Source organism: Oncorhynchus keta, chromosome 21 (genome assembly GCF_023373465.1).
Source record: "Oncorhynchus keta strain PuntledgeMale-10-30-2019 chromosome 21, Oket_V2, whole genome shotgun sequence".
Lineage (NCBI taxonomy): Eukaryota > Metazoa > Chordata > Actinopteri > Salmoniformes > Salmonidae > Oncorhynchus > Oncorhynchus keta.
The window spans coordinates 44798538-44822760 of NC_068441.1; the positions used below are offsets into that span (position 1 = coordinate 44798538).

A 24223-nucleotide genomic window follows, 5' to 3' on the forward strand; every position below is an offset into this window, starting at 1 on the left:
CCATGCTTGCCCCATCCACCACTCCATCCGCCATGCTTGCCCCATCCACCACTCCATCCGCCATGCTTGCCCCATCCACCACTCCATCCGCCATGCTTGCCCCATCCACCACTCCATCCGCCCATTCTTGCCCCTTCCACCACTCCATCCGCCATGCTTGCCCCTTCCACCACTCCATCCGCCATGCTTGCCCCACTGTGTTCTCGCCTTTTATTGACGACATGTTCTATTTACGGTAACAATGTGATAAGAGAAATAGGACACACAATACACAGGGAGTCCTATTGAGAAACAACAGATGGCCTCTGAAAATCTATGTGCTGTGAACGTACGACAGGAACAACCACCTCCTAGCCGTCCACCACGCTAGTGGTGCTTTAATGCTGAGCCCCCTCGGTGTCATGGAAACCAGATAACCCCCAGATCTGTGCCTGTCATTATTCCCATGATGCCTCCTGCCAGCTGAGCGGAGGCTGAGCCAGGCTATATGAGGAAGCTGCCAGATGATAGGAAACAGATGCTGCTGTGGTATAGGCAGAGGGAGCAACACAACAGGTCACCTCTCTGACTCCAATGTTTAATGTATTCAAAGCATTTGGGAATTTCCATGAATAGCTACACTTCAAAACAAACAAGTTTTGGGTAAAAAAAATGTATGCTGTACGATTTCCATAAACAAAGCCCTTGATAATATCATATGTTAATATGTTAATTTTGTTTACAACATTTGAAAATGGCTTGATGTCAAAGTGGAAGTTGAATACCATAACAGCCTCTTCTGAATTTCCAATTGTTGGAACCTGTTCTCTTCAATGTAGAAGTGGTGCAAATGTAGAATAATAGTGAAGATATCAAAACTATGGAATAACACACATGGAATCATGTAGTAACAAAAAAAGTATTCAACAAATCCAGGTATTTTATATTTGATATTCTTCAAAGTAGCCACCCTTCACCTTGATGACAGCTTTACACACAGTGCTGTCGCTGGCCTACACGTAGTACCTCATAATTTAAAAGTGGAATTATGTTTTTAGAAATTGTTACATATTAATACAAAATCAAAAACAAATGTCGAGTCAATACGTATTCAACCCCTTTCTTATGGCAAGCCTACAAATGTTAAGGGGGATTTTTTAAAACAAGTCACATAAGTTAAATGGACTTACTCTCTGTGCCATAGTGTTTAACATGATATGTTGAATGACTACCTCATCTCCGTACCCCCACACATACAATTATCTATAATGTCCCAAAGTCGAGCAGTGAATTTCAAACACCAGAGTCAACCACAAAGATAAGGGAGGGCACGTATTGGTAGATTTGTAAAAAATGAAGGAAGAAAATCAGACATTGAATATCCCTTTTGAGCATGGTGAAGTTATCAATTACACTTTGGATGGTGTGTCGATATACGCAGTCACTACAACGTTACAGGCTTTGCCAGAGACGTTGCCGGAGAGGAAGGAAACCATGAGGCCAATGGTAACATTAACGTGGTTTAATGGCTGTGAAAGGAGAGAACTGAGGACGGATCAACAACGTAGTTACTCCACAATACTAACTGAAATGACAGAGTGAAAAGAAGTAAGACTGTACAGAATAAAAAATATTCAAAAATATGCATCTTGTTTACAATAAGGCACTCAAATAAAACTGCAAAAAAATGTTGCAAAGAAAATAACATTTATGTCCTGAATACAAAATGTTTGGGGCAAATCCAACACAACACATCACTGTGTACCACGCTTCACATTTTCAATGGTGGTGGCTGCATCATGTTATGGGTATGCTTGGCAAGGACTAGGGAGGTTCTTGGGGGAATAAACAGAATAGAGACAGGCAAAATCCTAGAGGAAAACTTGATTCAGTCTGCTTTCCAACAGACACAGGGAGACATTCAGCTTTTTAAGCAGGACAAATATAATAGCTTACTTTAAATAGATTGTTCTTAACATGTAATCCAGTGTAACAAAAAAAACATTTTTTTCTCCGTTTTTAAATGGCAATACTTTTTCAAGTTGTTGCCACACATCCAAGCCACCATGTTCAGAGAGTTGTGTATTGGTCTCGCCTGTAAAGTTTACTGAATCCCTTTGGTACAGTGGCCTATTTGGGTCTGTTGTCAAAGTGCACCACATGTCTCTGAAGGGCCTTGTGTGGCGCAGCGGGGGGGGACTTGTGAATTCCTTACTGATTATGGTTGCGTCATCCTCTCAACCAATGTGCCCCTTAAGGCGTCATTATACATAGTTCGAGGTTTGGTTTGCTCCAAGCAGAACTCGTCTAGAAACAAAGTGGCAATATTACAAAAATGAATATTTGTTCCTCTTGAGCCACCCTAGCAACAACATAGCCAGTACACTTCCTCAAAATATCCCAAATGAATGTCAGATTAATCAAGAAATCTGTAATAAATGTTGACATTTTTGCAGAGGTTGTTTTAGTTATGCAATTTTACATCTAAGATGTTTGGTGCAGTATTTCTCAAGAGAAAAAATGTGCATGAAAACTAGTCCTCTCTCGTTGAATGACAACAAACACGTGATTGAAGAATTCAGTCCATACTTCTCACGTAGGGCTGGGCGGTATACCCTATTTTACTATATACAGTATTGATGCACGGACCGCTTTGAGTTTTTACTTGACCTTCTATAACAGTATTTCAATTCATCAATCAAATACAAGGGAGGAGCAAAAACCAACAGACACTCGGCCCGCCGTGGAATGAGTTTGATACGTGGTATAAATAGAGAGAACCCCCACTGAAGCCATCCTAGAACTACTCATAAAGCATATTTAGAACTTTTATTCAAAAAAAATAAAATACCGTCAAAAACATTGTAATATGATATTTTGTCCATATCGCCCAGCCCTATTCCCGCTCCTAGTAGGAGTAGTACTGTAAACCAATCACTGACGAATGGGCGTAGACTTCGGCTACTGAACTTTGATTTGACTCAATAAAAAATGTTGTGTGCTCAAACAGCTGAAAAAAACGAACAAAATGTTCACAATGTTGTCATAATATATGCAGAAACTATTCAGGCATGTGGCTTTAGTGATACACCAAGTTTTAATTTTTTTTTAATCAAAAATAATTTCAGGACAACCGAGATATGTCAATAACAAGTCTTCTCTGGTCACCTCGCATTCGGTTTCCTACGATTGGAGAGGAATTCAGCTTTTAATTACGTATCCATGCAGTGACATTCTCAAGATTTGTGCTTAACGCACCAAGCAGCACACCCTAGCAGCACACTTTAGTACAGCCCTCTAAAGCGATTCAGTAACCAACAAGTCTATTGGAGATGTACATTCCGGTCAGGAGGAACTCCACGGACTCGTCAAAGTCCCACTGTGGCATTGAAAAGAACGGTTTTGTTGCCTTGCGTGGCAAGTTGCCACCATGACTGAATGGGAACCGTGGCTTGCTGCAGGACCTTTTCCCTGTGCCACTGCTCCAGGCAGTCCAAAGCATCTGGGAAGGTCTTGCTCTCAAACTTGTTGGCAAACATGCTGTTTCTGTTGATGATCCACTGCAAATCCTCCAGACCGTAGATGCAGATGTCCCTGACATAACGACCTGCGGAAAAACGAGCAGCAGCAGAAAGGGCATCAAGATGAGATCAGATCAGTGTCAACTGCTGTTGTGTAAACTGTTTACCTCCTAATCAGAAGGCTAATCTAATCTGGAACCAAAGAGCAAAACATGCCCTAGACAAGTGAGGTCAAGACTGTAAACTGACAATGACTGGGATCAGGAGTTGTGGTACCTTTGCATCCATTGTGTTCCATCCCCTCTTGGTCCCTCCATTTTATTGCCCGGATCTCGCCGCTCCAACCTCCGTCTACATGACTTCCTGGCGCTTCTAGGAGCAGATAACCGATCCAAAACAGATTAAATCTCATTCTCACATTTCATTATTCAAAGCCTTTTGATTGTCATCAATGATTCATGGGACACTGATATACTCATATACTGTAGATAAAGCAAGCTGCAAATAAATCTGAGCCTACAGTATGAATGAATTCCCCAAACTTAATTTTAAGTCCTTTTAGGGAGTTTTTCCTAGCCACTGTGCATCTGCATTACTTGCTCTTTGGGGATTTAGGCTGAGCATCTGTAAAGCACTTTGACAACTGCTCATGTAAAAATGGCTTTAAAATTGATTAAGCTAGGCTGGCCTAATGTACTTGGAAACAATGTGGGGATGTTGAACCCATTCCTTTAAGTTTCAAGCTTTATAAAGGCTAAAAGTCGTCTTTGAACAGTGAACATCCATTTACATTTACATTTAAGTCATTTAGCAGACGCTCTTATCCAGAGCGACTTACAAATTGGACATCCCAAATACATTTGTTTGCCTTTCATGAAATTACATGAACTCACAGGTACTGGGCTGCCAGGATTTATTGACTTCGCATAGCTTTTTCATCTCCTAGGTGTTTGCTTTTGGAATGCATTTCAAATTGGAAAGGTTGTGTGTAGCATATGGAAAGGTCTAGGGTTGTAGAAGTCTCATTTGTTTTCCTCACGGATGTAACGGTTCTAAATGTCCCTATTATATTGCCATAAGCTCAGTACCAATGGTGTTGTGGATATGAACTTCTATTGGCCACTGTATTACAAAGTTGCTTTTTATGAGCGGTTCTAAAGCCTGGCCTTTACCTTTGATGTGATTGAGTGTCACCCAGTAGTGCTCATCTGGGCTGAATGTGTCTTTGGACCACTCCAGCAAGTCCCTGGACACCTGACTTCTCAGTACAAACTCCACAAAGGTCCTTGTTAGCGCGTAGTAGGCTGTTCCAAAGTAAATCTGCACCCCATGGGGTGGAGCACCCTTCTTTGGTGCTCCTCGCTTGGGGGCCACAAGGAAGCCCCTGATCTCCCTGTACCTCAGCTGAGTCCGGTGCCTCATGGACGCCGGCTGCTTGATGCCCGGGGTCATGTTCCTGTCCCTCCACTTCTTGCTCTGCATGTAGCGCACCAGCTCCAGGTTGCTTTTGACGGGGAAGTCCTGGCCGCACAGGTTGACCACCTTCCTCCAGGGCACCGGAGATGCCACCAGGTCCCTCATACAGTTGATGTCAGCCTGTAGCCGTGAGTAACCGGCGTAGGTCACTATCTCGCTGCGGCTGACCAGGAACACGTTGGGGAAGCAGCCCACCAGGCTATCCACGGCTTCACTGTACTCCTGCGGAGCCTTGACGTCCACATGGATACAGTAGACATTCTGAGGTGCGTAGATGGCCCTCAGCAGGCGCACAAGCAGCTCCAGCTCCTTGTGGACGGTGAGGATGAAGGCCAGAGGGTAGTCTTCCTCCTCACGACTCAGCGGGCTGGTGATGAAGTGGAGCTCCCTCACCAGGCGGGAGCAGTCCAGGTCCCCACCTCCACCCCCCATACCCAGAAGATAGCTCTCTACCTGGCAGTCGTGGCGTTGCCATGCTGGAGAGCCATCAGTGCTGGGGAGGAAGGCTTGGCAGTACTGGGAGAAGGGCCTGCAGCCCAAGGGCCTGTGCTGAGCCTGGGGATCTGTAGGGGCCTTGGTACTCAGGTAGATCACAGAGCAGATGAACATGCAGATTCCCAGGCAGAACAGGAAACTGCACTTGGTGCCTTCCAGCTGGAGCATAATAGTCCAGCACCGGACGGACACCACGCAACCACCTGCAACAAAAGACCAAGGTTAGGCTGTGCTTTGAAACAACAAAGCCCGACTCGAGACAGTAAAAGTCTCTAAGACTCTGACCCTTCCATACAGAAGAACCAAAATTATCCTTGACAATGTTTTACAATCTGAGACTCTGTTTTGTTTCCTTGGTGCTGCTTAGTTGGGGTTCTTTCTAGAGGTGTTTAACGATCCAGCATACAGCAAGAAAGAGCAGCTTTCTATGGAGCTCGTAGTAGTCCGATAATAACAGATTCAGACTCATGAAACAAGTGTTTAGAGAGAAAATACATAGCCAGTGCAGCTAGATGGACTTAGGAACCCGGCTCAGGAAGTTGAAGAAATGAAACACTAAGCAGTACAGGTAGCTTTGCTCTCCTTTACCACTAGCAGTTACCAGACGCGGTCTACTAGGTAATTGCTTCTCAGGTCCCCAGGGCCGTTACCAAGTGAGGCAATATTGCCTTTTGTGCAACAGAGGCATGGAACAGTTTGCAAACTATGTTTCACATAGATGTGCTCCTTCTGTTGAGGAGGTGTGTACGTGTTTCCTGTAGGCCTAATCCACTCTTAATAACGTGTTGTGCTGTTTGTATTGTATGTCGAAATGTTTTAATGTTGTATGGACTGCTGCTGCTTTCTTGGTCAGGTCTACATTGCAAAATAGTTTTTTCCCCCTAGTTAAATAAAACATTTAAAAAATAATATGTATGAAGAAGGACTGAGAAGCTCAGTTCTGGTGACTTTTTAAAAGGACATTCTAGTCCAAAAATGATTTTTGTTTAAATTATGTTGACACCATATTGGCTAAATTATTTGTTTACATTATTTTTAACATATTGGAGCATGCATATAGCCTATGCATGTTCCATATGATCAGGTATGCTTTTAGCAATGAGCATTATCACCTGTTGCCCAACTGATGCAGTATTTTGGCAATAAATAAATAGGCTAAAGCATGGGGTTGCCAATCTGCATTTACCCACTGTACCCTATTTGGCTAATCATTTTCTAGATACCACATGTGATCTTTTAACTAGATATCATCCTATTGATGAATTTTATGTCGCAAAAAACATACATAAACACAGTGGACCTTTTAGGGTAACTTGGTAAACTGCTACCCGGGGTAACTCTACTTCTCAGATAAACATATTTTTAGATGGGGTGGTGTTTTACACCAAGTTACCCTGTAGTTGAGCCTTGTTACCTCTAGCCCCACTCTCCTCTATGCACTCATAGCAAATTGTGGAGCGGTAACATGCTTAACCATGGCTCTGCATATTTAGGAGTTGAGAAATAAATAAAGTAGGAATGGAAAACTAGGATCCCCCCCGATTTTTAACAATGGCCATCAGAACTGCTGTTTTCCCCGTGATTGCAAAACGTGTGCGTTGACTGCTTGTCAGAATGCATGTTTCCCTCCCTATGGCACATGAATGCACCTGTAGAGGAATATTTATCTTGTATAGAACACACAACAAAAAGCCGACTAGGTACAGTGCCTTCCAGAAAGTATCCATACCTCTTTACTTAGTCCACATTTTGTTGTGTTACAGCGTGAAATCAAAATGGATTAAATATATTTTTCTTTTCACCCATCTATACACACTATCCCATAATGAAAAAGTGAAAATGTTTTAAAACATGTTTGCATGTTCAATGAAAATTAAATACAGATGTCTATTTTACATAAGTATTCACACCCCTGAGTTTTAATATATGTTAGAATCACCTTGGCAGCGATTACAGCTATGAGTCTTTCTGGGTAAGTCTCTGCACACCTGGATTGTACAATATTTGCACTTTATTCTTTAAAAAACTTAAAGCTCTGTCATGTTGGTTGTTGATCATTGCTAGACAGCCATTTTCAAGTCTTGCCATAGATTTTCAAGTCAATTTAAGTCAAAACTGTACCACTTAGGAATGTTGTGTTTATTTGGCCTTGTGTTTTTCGTTATTGTCCTGCTGAAAGGTGAATTTGTCTCCCAGTGTCTGTTGGAAAGCAGACTGAACCAGGTTTTCCTCTAGGATTTTGCCTGTGTGCTTGCTTCTATTCCAATTATTTTTTATATATAAAAAAAATACTCCCTAGTCATGGCCGATGACAAGCATACCCATACCATGATGCAGCCACCACCATGCTTGAAAATATGAAGAGTGGTACTCAGTGACGTGTTGTTGGATATGTCCCAAACATAATGCTTTTTATTCAGGACATAAAGTGAATGTCATTGCCACATTTTTTTTGCTGTTTTACATTAGTGCCTTATTGCAAACAGGATGCATGTTTTGGAGTATTTGTAGTCTATACAGGCTTCCTTCTTTTCACCCCGGAATTTAGGTTAGTATTGTGGAGTAACTACAATGTTATTGATCCATCATCAGTTTTCTCCTATCACAGCCATTCAACTCTGTAACTGTTTTAAAGTCACCATTGGCCTCGTGGTGAAATCGTTGAACGGTTTCCTTCCTCTTGAGGCAACTGAGTTAGGAAGGACGCCTGTATCTTTGTAGTGACCGGGTGTGTTGATAAACCATTCAAAGTATAATTAATAACTTCACCATGCTTAAAGGGATATTCAATGTCTACTTCTTTTATTTAATTTTTTTGTCTACCAATGGGGGATCTTCAATGCGAGGCATTCGAAAAACCTCCCTGGTCTTTGTGGTTGTATTTTAAATTCACTGCTCGACTGAGAGACCTTACAGATAATTATTTTTTGTGGGGTACAGAGATGAGGTGGTCATAAAACAAATGATGTTAAACACTATTATTGCACATAGTGAGTACATGCAACTTAATATGTGACTTGTTAAGCACATAAAATGGATGGAATACTTATTGACTCCCGACATTTCAGCTTTTCATTTTTAGTCTATACAAAAATAAACTCAACATGCAAAAATGTCTACAATTTTACAGAGTTACAGTTTCATATGAGGAAATCAGTCAATTTAAAATAAATAAATTAGGCCCTAATCTATGGATTTCACATGACTGGGAATACAGATATGCATATGTTGGTCCCAGACACCTTAGGAAAAATGGTAGGGACGTGGAGCAGAAAACCAGTCGGTATCCTGTGTGACCATTTGCCTCATGCAGCATGACACATCTTCCTATAGAGTTGATCAGGCTGTTGATTGTGGAATGTTGTCCCACTCCTCTTCAATGGCTGTGCAAAGTTGCTGGATATAGGCGGGAACTGGGAAACGCTGTCGTACACATCGATCCAGATCATCCCAAACATGCTGAATGGGCGACATTGAGCATGCAGGCCATGACATAACTGGGACATTTTCAGCTTCCGGGAATTGTGTACAGATACATGGGGCTGTACATTATCATGCTGAAACATGAGGTGTGGCGGCGGATGAATAACATGACAATGGGCCTCAGGATCTCATCAGGGTATCTCTGTGCATTCGAATTGCCATTGATAAAATACAATTGTATTCATGGTCTGTAGCTTATGCCTGCCCATACCATAACCCCACTGCCACCATTGGGCAATCCGCTTGCCCACACGACACCATACACGCTATCTGCCATCTGCCCGGTACAGGTGAAACCGGGATTCATCCTTGAAGAGCACACTTCTCCAGCGTGCCAGTGGCCATCGAAGCGTCCCTGAGACGGTTTGTGTAGAAATTTGGTTGTGCAAACCCACAGTTTCATAAGATATCCAGATGACTGGTTTCAGATGATCCCGCAGGTGAAGAAGCCGAATGTGGAAGTCCTGGGCTGACGTGGTTACAAGTAGTCTGCGGTTGTGAGACCGGTTGGACGTACTGCCAAATTCTCTAAAATGACGTTGGGGGCGGCTTCCGGTAAAGAAATGTAAGTTAAATTCTCTGGCAACAGCTCTGGTGGACATTCCTGCAGTCAGCATGTCAATTGCAACTTCAGACATCTGTGGCATTGTGTTGTGTGACAAAACTGCACATTTTAGAGTGGCCTGTTTTTTCTCCCCAGCACGAGGTGCACATGTGTAACGATCATGCTGTTTAATCAGCTTCTTGATATTCCACTCCTGTCAGGTGGATGGATTATCTTGGCAATGGACAAATGCTCACTATATAGGATGTAAACAAATTTGTGTACAACATTTGTGAGAAATAAGCTTTTTGTGCTTGTGTAACATTTCTGGGATATTTTATTTTAGCTCATGAAACATGGGACCAACACTTCACATGTTGCGTTGATGTTTTTGTTCAGTATAATTATTTTGTAATTCCACTTTGACATTATGGGGTATTGTGTGTAGGCCAGTGTCACAAAATCACAATTTTATCCATTTTAAATTCAGGCTGTAACACAACAGAATGTGGAAAATGTCGAGGGGTGTGAATATTTTCTGAAGGCACTGTAACTAGATGAACTTTTCTACTATGGGGTAGTCTGATTTTTATATTCATTACCTGTTTTGTTTCTAGAAGAAAAGTAAATGTTGACTGTTCTAGCATCTTCAAAGTGTTTTTATTTCTTCGTATTACATCTTTTTCTGGAGGATCTAGCTATGATTTTGCCGTGGCGCCACACCATATGTAAATGACTACAGCGGAAACACTCTAGCTCCTAAATACAATATCCCTTCTCTAAATAGAAGCACATGGCCGTCGTTACCTTCATTCATTTACATGTTTCAATAATAAGTGGACACGGCTTAATCATCACGTCGGTCTACCAGTTGCTCCTGCTAACAGATGAATTATCTCCCTACGAAGTGAGCTACACTGCTTTGCTTCGTTCACCGAGAGTCAATAAGAATGGTCTAGAAAAAGGAGACGTTTTGCTCTTTAACACCCTCTAGAGTCGCCTAACAGCACACTAGAGAGACGTATTCACCTGAGACTTGCTGAAACCCTGTAATCGGTGGCAACCCATCGCAGAGATTTGGACATTGGGCTTGTTATGGAAACGTGTGAGAGTATAATGAGATCACAAGGGTCTCTCGCAGAAAGGACACAGGCCATTGTGACATTAGGAAAAGAACAAACAAATTTGATCTCTGCAGTAACTACGTCAACAGACAGAGAAAGCTGTCTTGGCATACTGACTCGTGAAGTAGAGTAGCTGTCTTGTTTGCTTATGACAAATGTTTTAACTGCCATTGATTCATTGTTGCAGTAACCGTTAATAGGAAACATTTTAACTGGAAGTTAAATCGTCGAATGGAGTTGTTTAATTTCGACAACTCAAAACATTGTGTAGAATGCAGTTTATCCAGGTAACTGATCTATAGTTCATCCAGTATGTTGCTGTAGATCAGTATAGATCCGTTTAAACAGTATGTCACTATAGATCAGTTAATCCAGTATGTTACTATAGATCAGTTGATCCAGTATGTTACTATAGATCAGTTAATCCAGTATGTTAATATAGATCAGTATGTCAGTATAGATCAGTATGTTACTATAGATCAGCTGATCCAGTATGTTACTATAGATCAGTTAATCCAGTATGTTACTATAGATCAGTTAATCCAGTATGTCACTATACATCTGTTTAAACAGTATGTTACTATAGATCAGTTAATCCAGTATGTTACTATAGATCAGTTAATCCAGTATGTCACTATAGATCTGTTTAAACAGTATGTTACTATAGATCAGTTGATCCAGTGTGTTACTATAGATCAGTTGATCCAGTGTGTTACTATAGATCAGCTGATCCAGTATGTTACTATAGATCAGTTAATCCAGTATGTTACTATAGATCTGTTTAAACAGTATGTCACTATAGATCAGTTGATCCAGTATGTTAATATAGATCAGTATAGATCAGTATGTTACTATAGATCAGTATGTCAGTATAGATCAGTATGTTACTATAGATCAGTTGATCCAGTGTGTTACTATAGATCAGTTGATCCAGTATGTCACTATAGATCAGTATGTCACTGTAGATCAGTTTATCCAGTATGTTACTATAGATCAGTATGTTACTATAGATCAGTAGATCCAGTATGTTACTATAGATCAGTTGATCCAGTATGTTACTATAGATCAGTTGATCCAGTATGTTACTATAGATCAGTATGTTACTATAGATCAGTATGTTACTATAGATCAGTTGATCCAGTATGTTACTATAGCTCAGTAGATCCAGTATGTTACTATAGCTCAGTATGTTACTATAGATCAGTATGTTACTATAGATCAGTTGATCCATTATGTTACTATAGATCAGTTGATCCATTATGTTACTATAGATCAGTTGATCCAGTATGTCACAATAGATCAGTATAGATCAGTATGTTACTATAGATCCATATAGATCAGTATGTCAGTATAGATCAGTATGTTACTATAGATCAGTTGATCCAGTATGTCACAATAGATCAGTATAGATCAGTATGTTACTATAGATCCATATAGATCAGTATGTCAGTATAGATCAGTATGTTGCTATAGATCAGTTGATCCAGTATGTTACTATAGATCAGTTGATCCAGTATGTTACTATAGATCAGTTAATCCAGTATGTTACTATAGATCAGTACAGATCAGTATGTTACTATAGATCAGTTGATCCAGTATGTCACAATAGATCAGTATGTTACTATAGATCCATATAGATCAGTATGTCAGTATAGATCAGTATGTTACTATAGATCAGTTGATCCAGTATGTCACAATAGATCAGTATAGATCAGTATGTTACTATAGATCCATATAGATCAGTATGTCAGTATAGATCAGTATGTTGCTATAGATCAGTTGATCCAGTATGTTACTATAGATCAGTTGATCCAGTATGTTACTATAGATCAGTTAATCCAGTATGTTACTATAGATCAGTACAGATCAGTATGTTACTATAGATCAGTTGATCCAGTATGTCACAATAGATCAGTATGTTACTATAGATCCATATAGATCAGTATGTCAGTATAGATCAGTATGTTGCTATAGATCAGTTGATCCAGTATGTTACTATAGATCAGTTGATCCAGTATGTCACAATAGATCAGTATGTTACTATAGATCCATATAGATCAGTATGTCAGTATAGATCAGTATGTCAGTATAGATCAGTATGTTGCTATAGATCAGTTGATCCAGTATGTTACTATAGATCAGTTGATCCAGTATGTCACAATAGATCAGTATGTTACTATAGATCCATATAGATCAGTATAGATCAGTATGTTGCTATAGATCAGTTGATCCAGTGTGTTACTATAGATCAGTTAATCCAGTATGTTACTATAGATCAGTATGTTAATATAGATCAGTTGATCCAGTATGTTAATATAGATCAGTTAATCCAGTGTTACTATAGATCAGTTGATCCAGTATGTTACTATAGATCAGTTGATCCAGTATGTCACAATAGATCAGTATGTTACTATAGATCCATATAGATCAGTATGTCAGTATAGATCAGTATGTTGCTATAGATCAGTTGATCCAGTGTGTTACTATAGATCAGTTAATCCAGTATGTTACTATAGATCACTATAGATCAGTATGTTAATATAAATCAGTTGATCCAGTGTTACTATAGATCAGTTGATCCAGTATGTTACTATAGATCAGTTGATCCAGTGTTACTATAGATCAGTTGATTCGGTAGGTCACTATAGAGCCGTTTATCCGGTAGGTCATTCTAGATCAGTTTATATGGTAGGTCACTATAGATCAGTATAGGAAGTCATGATTGCCAAAAAGAGCTGACTTTACCACCACCTGTTGCCATTATTAGATGAAACACTGCTGGTTCTCATGGAGACATACGTTTATTTTTTATCACCAGTTAATGAACCCAATATTCAAACACTCTTACGTGTTTGCAATTAATAGCTCATCGGGGCGATGTGTGTAACCACCACCATTTCAATAAATACAATCTTTCATCAACTCCAAGAGTTAATGAAACACACACACACAGAAAGAGCCTCAGGCTAAGGCTAGCCAGTTACCTTAATTGCAGTTGAGCCCGGGTCCTTGTGCTGAAGAAGATCTTAAACATTAAACCCCTGGCCAAAACATGGCGAGCCGGAACCAGCAGGGAGTCATGACAGGTGCACACAGGGAGCTGGAACCATTGGTCGGCAAGCGATGGGCGGGTGGAGCTGAAGCTGTTGCTGCTCGCTGCTTTTGTTGTAGTTGTCTCTGGGCAGCACGTGGCTCGCAAGGTCGCTGTGCTCCGCGTGTTTCCCAGTTTTTTTGTTTTGTGTCTGCGTCTTGTCATTTCTTGCCCTCGCGTCTGTTTTTGAGGCACTCCCTCTGCATTTCCCCTGAGACATTGGCTGGCCCTGCCTGGTAACAGGCGGCTTCTCTCTCATTTGGCACACACACACACACACACACACACACACACACACACACACACACACACTCACACTCACACTCACACAGGCAACCAACAGTCTCCTCCCCCATTCAAACTACTCCTGATGCCCTTTTCTTTCTCTTCCTCCTATCTCTTTCGCTCTCTCATCCTCTCACCCCATCTCTCTCTTTCTTTCTCTCTCTTTTTCTTTTTCCTCTCTCCTCTCTCACCCCCTCTCCCTTCCTTTAATTTACCTATTTCTGATTTTTCTTATAATTAAAAAGCCACCCCAATCTCCTTTCTTCCATTTTCAGATGTGCAGCAGTCATGGAGTATAATTTCCTTGCCTCTGTTTGCCTTTCTCTTTGCCTTTCTCTTTGCCTTTCTCATTTCGTTGCCTCTGTCTGTTTCTCTTTCTGTATTGGTCTCTGTCTGTGTTTCTTTCTTTTCTTTTGAGACCTCTCTGGTGGTTATGCTGCCTGTGGTTTGTTTAGTACTGAATAGAGGGAGGCCAGCAGCGACGACAGCCCCAGCCAAGGTTTGTTTGCTGCCTGATCAGCGACTGAGATTAGCCCTCGTTGTGTTAACAGGGCCACATGTTCAGAGGTCACATTGAGCTGCCACCAGGACACAATAGGTCCCCCCTGCTGGTTGGCTTTTGTCTTCCTTTGGCTGAGTGTGACGTTATTAGTCTGCATGTGTCTAACCTCTCGTTTTATTAATGATTTAAACATTCAGTAGTGATCCACTTAGGTCAGTGTTTTTTGTTTTTATGGACAAATCGTGATAGGGAGTCCCATAGGGCGGTGTACAATTGGCCCAGAGTCGTCCGGGTTTGGGGAGGGGTAGCCAGTCATTGTAAATATGACTGTTTTCTTAACTGACTTGCCTAGTTAAATAAAGGTTAAATAAAATAATGAATTCCTGCACTTTTATTATCATTTCCACACTGGTCCATGCAGCATTTGGGCAAACAAAAATATAGGCCTAGTTAATATGTGAACTGTTAGAATCATGAAAACATGCTTACCAAGACCTACACCAGCACTGGTACACAGGCATTATTAGCTAGCTATGTTCGCATACATGGATGAACGCTTCTCCCTCTGTCACGGATGCCATGGTTGCCCTTAGTATGAGGATATAATCCGGAAAGATTGTGAGTGTTTTAGACAACAGCCATCTTTGTTCACTTTTCGACTCCCTCCGCATTTGCAATCAAATGCCAGAACTTTCTCCATCTGCTTAGCCATCATACTCTGCTTCCACCGGGCATTGCAGTGATTTCAAAACTTGGTCAACTTCTGTGACAACAACACTGTTGATTGCAATGTCTTCCCCATCGCTGTCACCAGAAGACTACAATGTCTGGTTCAATGTTATTTCGGAGGATATTTTGTAAATGACATCGCCGAAGTCAAGGATAGGTAGTATGGCCAGAGGATATGTTTGGCAGCGTGAATGAAGGAGGCTTTGTTGTGAAATAGGAAGCTGATTCTAGATTTAATTTTGGATTGGAGATGTTTAATGTGAGTCTGGTAGGAGAGTTTACAGTCTAACCAGACACCTCGGTATTTGTAGTTGTCCACATATTCTAAGTCAGAACCGTCTGGAGTAGTGATGCTGGACGGGCGGGCAGAGATCGGTTGAAGAGCATACATTTAGTTTTACTTGCAGTTGGAGGCCACGGAAGGAGAGTTGTATGACATTGAAGCTCGTCTGGAGGTTAGTTAACACAGTGTCCAAAGAAGCGCCAGATGTATGTAGAATGGTGTCGTCTGCGTAGAGGTGGATCAGAGAATCACCCACAGCAAAAGTGACATCATTGATGTATACAGAGAAGAGTCAGCCCGAGAATTGAACCATGTGGCACCCCCATAGAGACTGCCAGAGGTCCGGACAACAGGCCCTCCGATTTGACACACTGAACTCAATCAGAGAAGTAGTTAGTGAACCAAGCGAGGCAATCATTTGAGAAGCCAAGGCTGTCGAGTCTGCTGATAATAATGCGGTGATTGACAAAGTCGAAAGCCTTGGCCAGGTCGATGAATACGGCTGCACAGTATTGTCTCTTATCGATGGCAGTTATGATATCATTTAGGACCTTGAGCGTGGCTGAGGTGCACCCATGACCAGCTCTGAAACCAGATTTCATAGCGGGGAAGGTACGGTGGGATTCGAAATGGTCGGGAATCTGTTTTTTAACTTGGCTTTCGAAGACCTTAGTTAGAAAGGCAGGGTAGGATAGATATAGGTCTGTAGCAGTTTGGGTCTAGAGTGTCTCCCCCTTTGAAGAGGGGGATGACCGCGGCTGCTTTCCAATCTTTGGGAATCTCAGACGATACGAAAGAGAGGTTGAACAGTAATTGGGGTTGCAACCATTTCGGCAGATATTTTTAGAAAGAGAGGGTCCAGATTGTCTAGCTCGGCTGATTTATAGGCTTTCAGATTTTGCAGCTCTTTCTGAACATCAGCTATCTGGATTTGTTTCGAAGGAGAGATGGGGGGGGCTTGGGCGAGTTGCTGTGGGGGGTGCAGGGCTATTGACCGGGGTAGGGGTAGCCAGGTGGAAAGCATGGCCAGCCGTAGAAAAATGCTTATTGAAATGATCAGTTATAGTGGATTTATCGGTGGTGACAGTGTTTCCTAGCCTCAGTGCAGTGGGCAGCTGGGAGGAGGTGTTCTTATTCTCCATGGACTTTATAGCGTCCCTGAACTTTTGGGATGCAACTTTCTGTTTGAAAAGCTAGCCGTAGCTTTCCTAACAGCCTGTGTATATTTGTATATTTGATCTAACTCGGGAAGTTAGGGAAATTCCCATATGCCATTCATGCCTGTTAGCTTTGTGTGACAGGGGTTGTAACATAGAATTAATGAATACTGGAATGGACATGAGCCTTCTTATGATGGTCCAAAGGTCAGCCATGTTGGTTAGGGAGTTGGTCACCCATGGTTTTCTAGTGCTGTGATAAGATATTGTGCAAAACATTGAATGTGAAGAATTTATCTACACGGTATGTGTTTTTAGCTCGACAGCCAGACAGTTTTGGAAGAATGATTCCATAATTTTGTTTAATTAACTGCAAATATGCCAACATACCATTCAAACAATGCAGTCAATCGACAGCCACACACAAATCAGTTGATGATAGGACTTAGACAAGTTGTAAATGCAACAAGTACTGATATTGGATCATATAATAACACTCACAGCTTTCCAAGGAAACAGAATATGAGACATTTATGGTCTATTTACATATATTTTAGAGGCTATAAATAGAAAATGTGTATAAAACCCATATAAACTGTATTTATAATTATATAACAATATTATAGGTTGACTATAATTTCATCACACAATTTCTGATACATCACATGCCTTACTTTATTTTCCTGCACCTATGCCTCCTGACATTCATTCCAATTAGACTGGTTTTGGATTTCTCCCTGACCAAGGTGGCTGCCATTTTGTCCCCATTTTGGAACTTTGAGCGTTTATGATATAGCCCCTCTAGTAATATAATAGGATCACTATGGGTTGTAATATCTTAGTAATAGGCTTAGGCTATTCAACTATTTATTGTTTTGTGATTGTAACTATGTACCACTGACATTTGGATTGTGTTATTGATCCGCAGTACACTGACTGAACTATGACCTTTGCTTCATGTCTTTGTTGTTGCGGCTCTAAAGTACACCAAATGTATTTCATATGTCTAACTTGTTGTTTTTTTGAACATTGTGCATAAAATAGACATACCGTAGGTGAGAAGCCCTAAATGAAGCTTTTCATTAAGCCATCAATGTTATGTTTCATGAATTAAAATAAGATACTGAAAAGCATGTATGTCATAAAAATAATGTAGAAAAATGTCAGGGCTTAGCTAAACCTTCTCTTGGTTGTAGTGTGGCGACCCTTTCAAAGAAGAAGACCTCGTCGTCCTCAACGGGACCAAGGAGGAGGTGGAGAAACTGAGGGAGATAATGGAGGAGAAGAGAGCCAAGGCCAAGGCAACAAAGGTTTGTGTTCCTAGAGTTTTCAAATCAAATGTTAAGGGTTAATCCTAACTTCCACTTAAAGGGATAGTTCATCCAAATTACAAAATGACATGTTGGTTGCTAGCTTTTTTGCTTTTTTGGTACACTACAATTCCAATGCAAGAATGGTACCTACAGTGGCAAGAAAAATTATGTGAACCCTTTGGAATTATCTGGATTTCTTCATAAATTGATCATAAAATTAGATCTGATCTTCATCTAAATCACAACAACAGACAAACACAGTCTGCTTAAACTAATAACACACAAATGATTGTATTTCTGTCTGTTGAATACATCATTTAAACATGCACAGTGTAGGTTGGAAGAAGTATGTGAACGCCTAGGCTAATGACTTCTCCAAAAGCTAATTGGAGTCAGCTAATGAGGAGTCCAATCAATGAGACAAGATTGGAGATGTTGGTTAGAGCTACCCTGTCCTAGAAAAACACTCACAAAATTTGTGTTTGTTATTCACAAGAAGCATTGCCTGATGTGAACCATGCCACGAATAAAAGATATCTCAGAAGACCCAAGGTTAAGAAATGTTGACTTTCATAAAGCTGGAAAGGGTTACAAAAGTATCTCTAAAAGCCTTGATGTTCATCCGTCCACAGTAAGACAAATTGTCTATAAATGGAGAAAATTCAGCACTGTTGCTACTCTCCCTAGGTGTGACCGTCCTGCAAAGATGAATGCAAGAGCACAGCGCAGAATGCTCTTGCATTCATCTTTGCAGGACGGTCACACCTAGGGAGAGTAGCAACAGTCTGTTGGCGAGTCTACGATACATAGAACAGTCTACAAGAATGGTGTTCATGGGAGGATACCACGGAAGAAGTAACTGCTGTCCAAAAAAAAACATTCCTGCACATCTGAAGCTCACAAAAGAGCATCTGGATGTTCCACAGTACTACTGGCAAAATATTACGTGGATAGATTAAACTAAAGTTGAGTTGTTTGGAAGGAACACACAACACGTGTGGAGAGAAAACATGTGTGGAGAAAAAAAAGACACAGCATACCAACATCAAAACCTCATCCCAACTGTAAAGTATGGTGAAGGGAGCATCATGGTTTGGGGCTGCTTTGCTGCCTCAGGGCCTCGACAGCTTACTATCATCAACGGAAAAACGAATTCCCAAGTTTATCAAGACATTTTGCAGGAGAATGTAAGGCTTTCTGTCCGCCTATTAAAGCTCAAGGACTGACCCAAAACACAGGAGTCAATCAACAACAGAATGGCTTCAACAGAAGAAAATAAGCCTTCTGCAGTGTCCCAGTCAGAGTCCTGACCTCAACCTGATTGAGATGCTGTGGCATGACCTCGAGAGTGGTTCACACCAGACATCCCAAGAATATTGCTGAACTGAAACAGTTTTGTTAAGAGGAATGGTCCAAAATTCCTCCTGACCATCCGTCTGATCCGCAACTACAGAAAATGTTTGGTTGAGGTTATTGCTGCCAAAGGAGGGTCAACCAGTTATTAAATCCAAGGGTTCACATAATTTTCCCAACCAGAACTGTGAATGTTTACACTGTGTGTTCAATAAAGACATGAAAACATATATTTGTTTGTGTTATTAGTTTAAGCAGACTGTTTGTCTTGTTGTGACTTAGATGAAGATCTGCATATATTGGTCATACATTTTCTAATGAAGTACAGGTAATTCCAAAGGGTTCACATTGATGTTCTTCATGTCCAAATCATATTTAAGTAACTTAATTGAGTTACACAATCAATTTTAAGATACTTTAGGATGATTTGGAGATGAAGCGCGAAAATTGTAATATAGGTACCATTGACTTGCAATGGATTTGTGCCACAAATGCAAAAAAGTTAGCATTTTAAACTTTGTCCATAGACTGTTTACAGCAGTGGTGTCAAAAGAAAATCCGTGGAGGGCCGAGTGTTTGTGGCTTTCTGGGATTTCAATTAAATTCAGACCTAGACAACCAGGTGATGGGGGTTCCTTACTAATTAGTGAACTTAATTAAACAATGAAGTAGAAGGGTGGAGCTAAAACCTGCAGACACTTGGCCGTCCATGGAATGAGTTTGACACATCTGGTTGACAGGGTAAGGAAACAAATTTGTAATTTGGCTGAACTATCCTTTTCAGTCAATTTTCCACCTATTCATGATGCATTGATGTCAAAGTGTAGATTTGACTCACCATAGGTAGAAGTTAGAATTTTTTCCTAGTTATGTGAGTTGCCTGGAATTTACGGTAAAATGTTTATTTATTTTATTTATTTTTTATTTTTTTAGAAATCAAAGAAGAGCAAATTTTCTGAGACTGTTTCCAAGCCATCAGAGTCAAAAGGTAGGAAGTAGTGATGCACCTATAAAACATTTTTGGCCGATACCGATATCCAATATTTTCCTTGGCAAAAAAAAGCGATACCGATAACCAATATTTAACATTTTAGCAGCCTTTTTAAGCATTCTATTACAGTTAAATAGTTAACACACACATGGACACAGCGGTCTAAGGCACTGCATCTCAGTGTGAGAGGCGTCACTACAGTTCTTGGTTCGGATCCAGGCTGTATCGCATCCGGCTGTGATCGGGAGTCCCATAGGGCGGCGCACAATTGGCCCAGCCTTGTCCGGGTTTGGCCGGGGTAGGCCGTCATTTTAAATATGAATTTGTTCATAACTGACTTGCCTAGTTAAATAAAGGTTACACACACACACATTCACCACACTGACCAAAAAGTTATTTTGTTGGCATTTACGTATGTCCCCATTACCAGTAAAACATAATCAAAACCTATTTCTTTCACTTACTTGCTGTGCTGTTTCGTTGTTCAGTCGTTTCATTCTCAACCAGTATTTATATGGAATGCCGTTTGGGTCTTTGCATGTCAAAAAAGATACACATCAAATAACACTATTTGACGTGTCAAATAAGCTTGTTGACCAATCAGGACCTGAATATGACTGTACTTCTCATAATAATTTAACACATTCATACATTTTTTACGTAGTTATTACACATTGATTACAGTATCACTCGTATTTCATATGTCACAACGATTAATCAATATGTATGCTATGATGCTGGTAAAGTTGTCTCGCGCACCTACAGTGCTGGTCATAAAAAAAGCTAGCCAGCTCATGGATGCAAACAATGTTCTTCACTAAAAAACAGAGCAAAACAACAACATCTGTTTCAGTAGCTATCATTAGCTAGCTAACTATATAGCTAGGTGTCATCTAAAATAACCTTAATTTATAACACAGTTATTATTTAATTAATGGAGGTCGGACACATCTATGTGAAGCTAGCTACAATAAGGATTAGCCACAATATTGGACTTTGCGGTTAGCCTTCAAAATAAAAGTATGTAATTGACAGTGATGCAAATTAATACAAATAGTATAATTGTGCCAATATTGAATAGATCATGCTAAACGAGGTTGAAATGTTATATGAAATCAACAAAATATAATAATTTGTTAATTTGACAAAAATCTGTTGAAATCACGCATGTATTATACTTTAAAATTGTATTGGGGTCGTACTTATTTCACTGTACAGTCTTACCTATGGATTGTGGATCAATGACATGGGTTATCAGTCTACTCAGTGACACCCAGAGAACATTAGAATTGTAGTTCTTATTGCGGGACTCTGAAACAACTGTGAATTGAGCCACATTTATTGTCAACCTATGTGTATTGAACACTATTCCAGAGGACAAATAATACTGTGTGGATGTTTTGGAGTCTGATAACTCTGAGGAGGACGTTAGAAAAAAATATATTGGATATTGAGTAGACTGATATCCCATTTCATTGATCCCCAATCCTTAGGTAAAGCTGTACAGTGCAATATTAATGTCAATACACATAATAGGCTGACTGGGGAGGTGATTTCACACAGTCACAGTCCCGCAATAAGAGCTACAACACGAATATTTGCGTGAACTCTTCAAAGTTGTGTTCTGTGGGTGTCACTGAGTAGACTGATACCCCATTTCATTGTTTCACATTCCAACATTGTTTATCATTATCTAGTCTAAATATGTCATGATTCCACCAATTGTAACCTTCTGCATCACTTATAAATAGGTACTTTTATTTTGAAGGCAAACCGCGAATTCCACTTGTGCCTAATCCTTATTGTGGCTAGCTTCACAACACATAACCCGGTCAGGTCGAGCCTCACTAGCCAGATGAAGCTAGCTGCCTGCTTATAATGTTAGCTTTGGGCAACAGGGTTAAGTAGCTGGCTAGCTATTTATTTTCATGAACTGAAGTTCAATAGCTAATACTTACTCACAAGGATTCTTAAATCATGGCAAAGAATCGTGAAAATGACTGCAGTGTCTACTTGTCATTGTTTTCAGGCTGGTTGTATTACTGCTAGCTAGGTACCAAGATAAAGCTAGCTCGCTACCCCAGAAGTTGCAGTCAATCAAATAATGTTTTATTACCAACGCGGTATTGTAAACACATCGTTCGGGACCGGTGTTTGCTTGTTTGCACACTTTTTTGTACAGCTTTGACAGTGCTACTGATAGTAATGGTGGAGCTTGGCTTGCACGTGCAAATTCAGAACACACAACATTTTATAATAGAAAGGTGATATTTGACGTGTCAAATTAAAAGCTTATTTAACGCGTCAAATAGTGTTATTGTCAAATAGTGTTATTGTCAAATAGTGTTATTTGACGTTTCCAAAGACCCAAACGACTTTCCATAGTATGTTGTGAAGTTAATAGTAGTGGCGCTATTACTGTGTAACTCCGGTAGGGCAACATCTGAACAATTGCGCACTTGGTAACGTTAGTGTGTACCGGTGCTCGACCAGTCACGAAAGCCAACATCACCCACAACAGAGGACGGTTGATTGTTGAGGGCAGTGAATTATATTATCTTGGCGTTAATGGATTTCGCCTTTGAGTCTCACTGAAATGTTCTTACTCTTTCAAGTGACTGCTTGACTTGTTGACTGCTCTATCCACACAGCAGACATTGTGGGCTAATTTTACGTGGTGTCATTACTACGTTATATAGGTATGCATTGGTGCGGCAGGGTAGCCTAGTGGTTAGAGCGTTGGACTAGTAACCGAAAGGTTGCAAGTTCGAATCCCCGAGCTGACAAGTTAACCCACTGTTCCTAGGTTGTCATTGAAAATAAGAATTTGTTCTTAACTGACTTGCCTAGTAAAATAAAGTTAAAATAAAAAAATGTCAGCTTTGACATCGGTTTTTCACATCGGTGTTAAACTAGATATTGAATACCGATGTTAGCCTTTTTAGCTAATATCGTCCGATTCCAATATGTTCACCGATATATTGTGCATTCCTAGTAGGAAGTGTGGAGGACATCTTATTTTTGTTTTATACATATGTTATTCATCTACAAAACTCAAATGGGCCATGTGGACATAGTCAAATTGTATTGGTCACCTGCACCGAATACAACAGGTGTAGACTACTGTGTAATGCTTACCCATTCCCAACAGTGCAGAGTTAAAAAGTAACACAACATTTTAATTAAAAAAGTACTTTAAAGTTAGTAATGAGGCTATATACAAGGAGTACTACTACTGAGTCAATGTACAGCCGTACGGGGTAGTTGAAGTAACAGTATGTACGTGTAGGTAGGGGTAAAAGTGACCAGGCAATCAGGATATATAATAATCAGTGTAGCTGCCGTGTACGTAAAGTGTGTGTGGGCAGAGTCTAGTGAGTGTGCATAGAGCCAGCAAGGGGGTCAGTACAAAAATAATTAAGGTAAAGACATACACTGAATATAAACGCAACATGTAAACGTGTTGGTCCCGTGTTTCAGGAGCTGAAATATAAGCTTATTTCTCTTAAGTTTTTTGGAGCGTTCAATTAGCATGTTGACTGCAATAATGTCCACCAGAGCTGTTGCCAGAGGATTGAATGTTAATTTCTCTACCATAAGCCTACTCCAGCGGTTTGCTGATGTCAACGTTGTGAACATGGTGTCCCAGGATGGCGGTGGGGTTATTGTATGGGGAGGCATAAGCTATGGACAATGAACACAATTTTCTCTATGGAAATTTGAATGCAAATGTACACTGACAAGATCCTGAGGCCTATTGCTGTGCCATCCATCCGCTTCCCATCACCTCACGTTTCAGTATGATAATTCACAGCCCCATGTCGGAAGGATTTCTGTACACAATTCCTGGAAGCTGTAAATGTCCCGTGTTTCTGTACTGCACATGGGGCGGCAGGG

At 40.5% G+C, this 24223-nt stretch overlaps 2 protein-coding genes across 7 annotated transcripts in view; one reads left to right on the forward strand and one right to left on the reverse strand.

The window, feature by feature from the left end:
* The window catches only part of LOC118377505 (replication termination factor 2-like), a 54110-nt gene that overhangs the window by 23061 nt on the left and 6826 nt on the right, over window positions 1-24223 (forward strand). For 2 of the 6 annotated variants that reach the window (XM_052474019.1, XM_052474018.1), the window contains exons 6-7: window positions 17866-17979; window positions 20269-20323. The exons of 2 other annotated variants lie outside the window; for them this stretch is intronic. In XM_052474019.1, the coding sequence (XP_052329979.1) occupies window positions 17866-17979; window positions 20269-20323 (169 nt within the window). The remainder of the gene's footprint in view (window positions 1-17865; window positions 17980-20268; window positions 20324-24223) is intronic. 2 more of the 6 variants (XM_052474017.1, XM_052474016.1) reach the window with 1 other exon arrangement.
* On the reverse strand, window positions 2795-14187 carry LOC118377504 (beta-1,3-galactosyl-O-glycosyl-glycoprotein beta-1,6-N-acetylglucosaminyltransferase 7-like). The gene is made up of 4 exons (XM_035764422.2): window positions 13607-14187; window positions 4673-5674; window positions 3777-3872; window positions 2795-3586 (listed from the first exon to the last, which is right to left on the reverse strand). Exons 2-4 carry the CDS (start codon window positions 5637-5639, stop codon window positions 3348-3350), a joined length of 1302 nt encoding a protein of 433 aa, XP_035620315.1. The 5' UTR covers window positions 5640-5674; window positions 13607-14187; the 3' UTR covers window positions 2795-3347.

Bases quoted from the DNA above. Each gene is read 5' to 3' on its own strand.
- LOC118377504 (XM_035764422.2), bottom strand. From the start codon at position 5,639: ATGCTCCAGCTGGAAGGCACCAAGTGCAGTTTCCTGTTCTGCCTGGGA. The intron at 3,873-4,672 runs GTAAAGGCCAGG...ATCTGCTCCTAG, and splicing joins GACACTCAATCACATCAAAG to AAGCGCCAGGAAGTCATGTA. The intron at 3,587-3,776 runs GTACCACAACTC...GTTTTTCCGCAG, and splicing joins GGAACACAATGGATGCAAAG to GTCGTTATGTCAGGGACATC.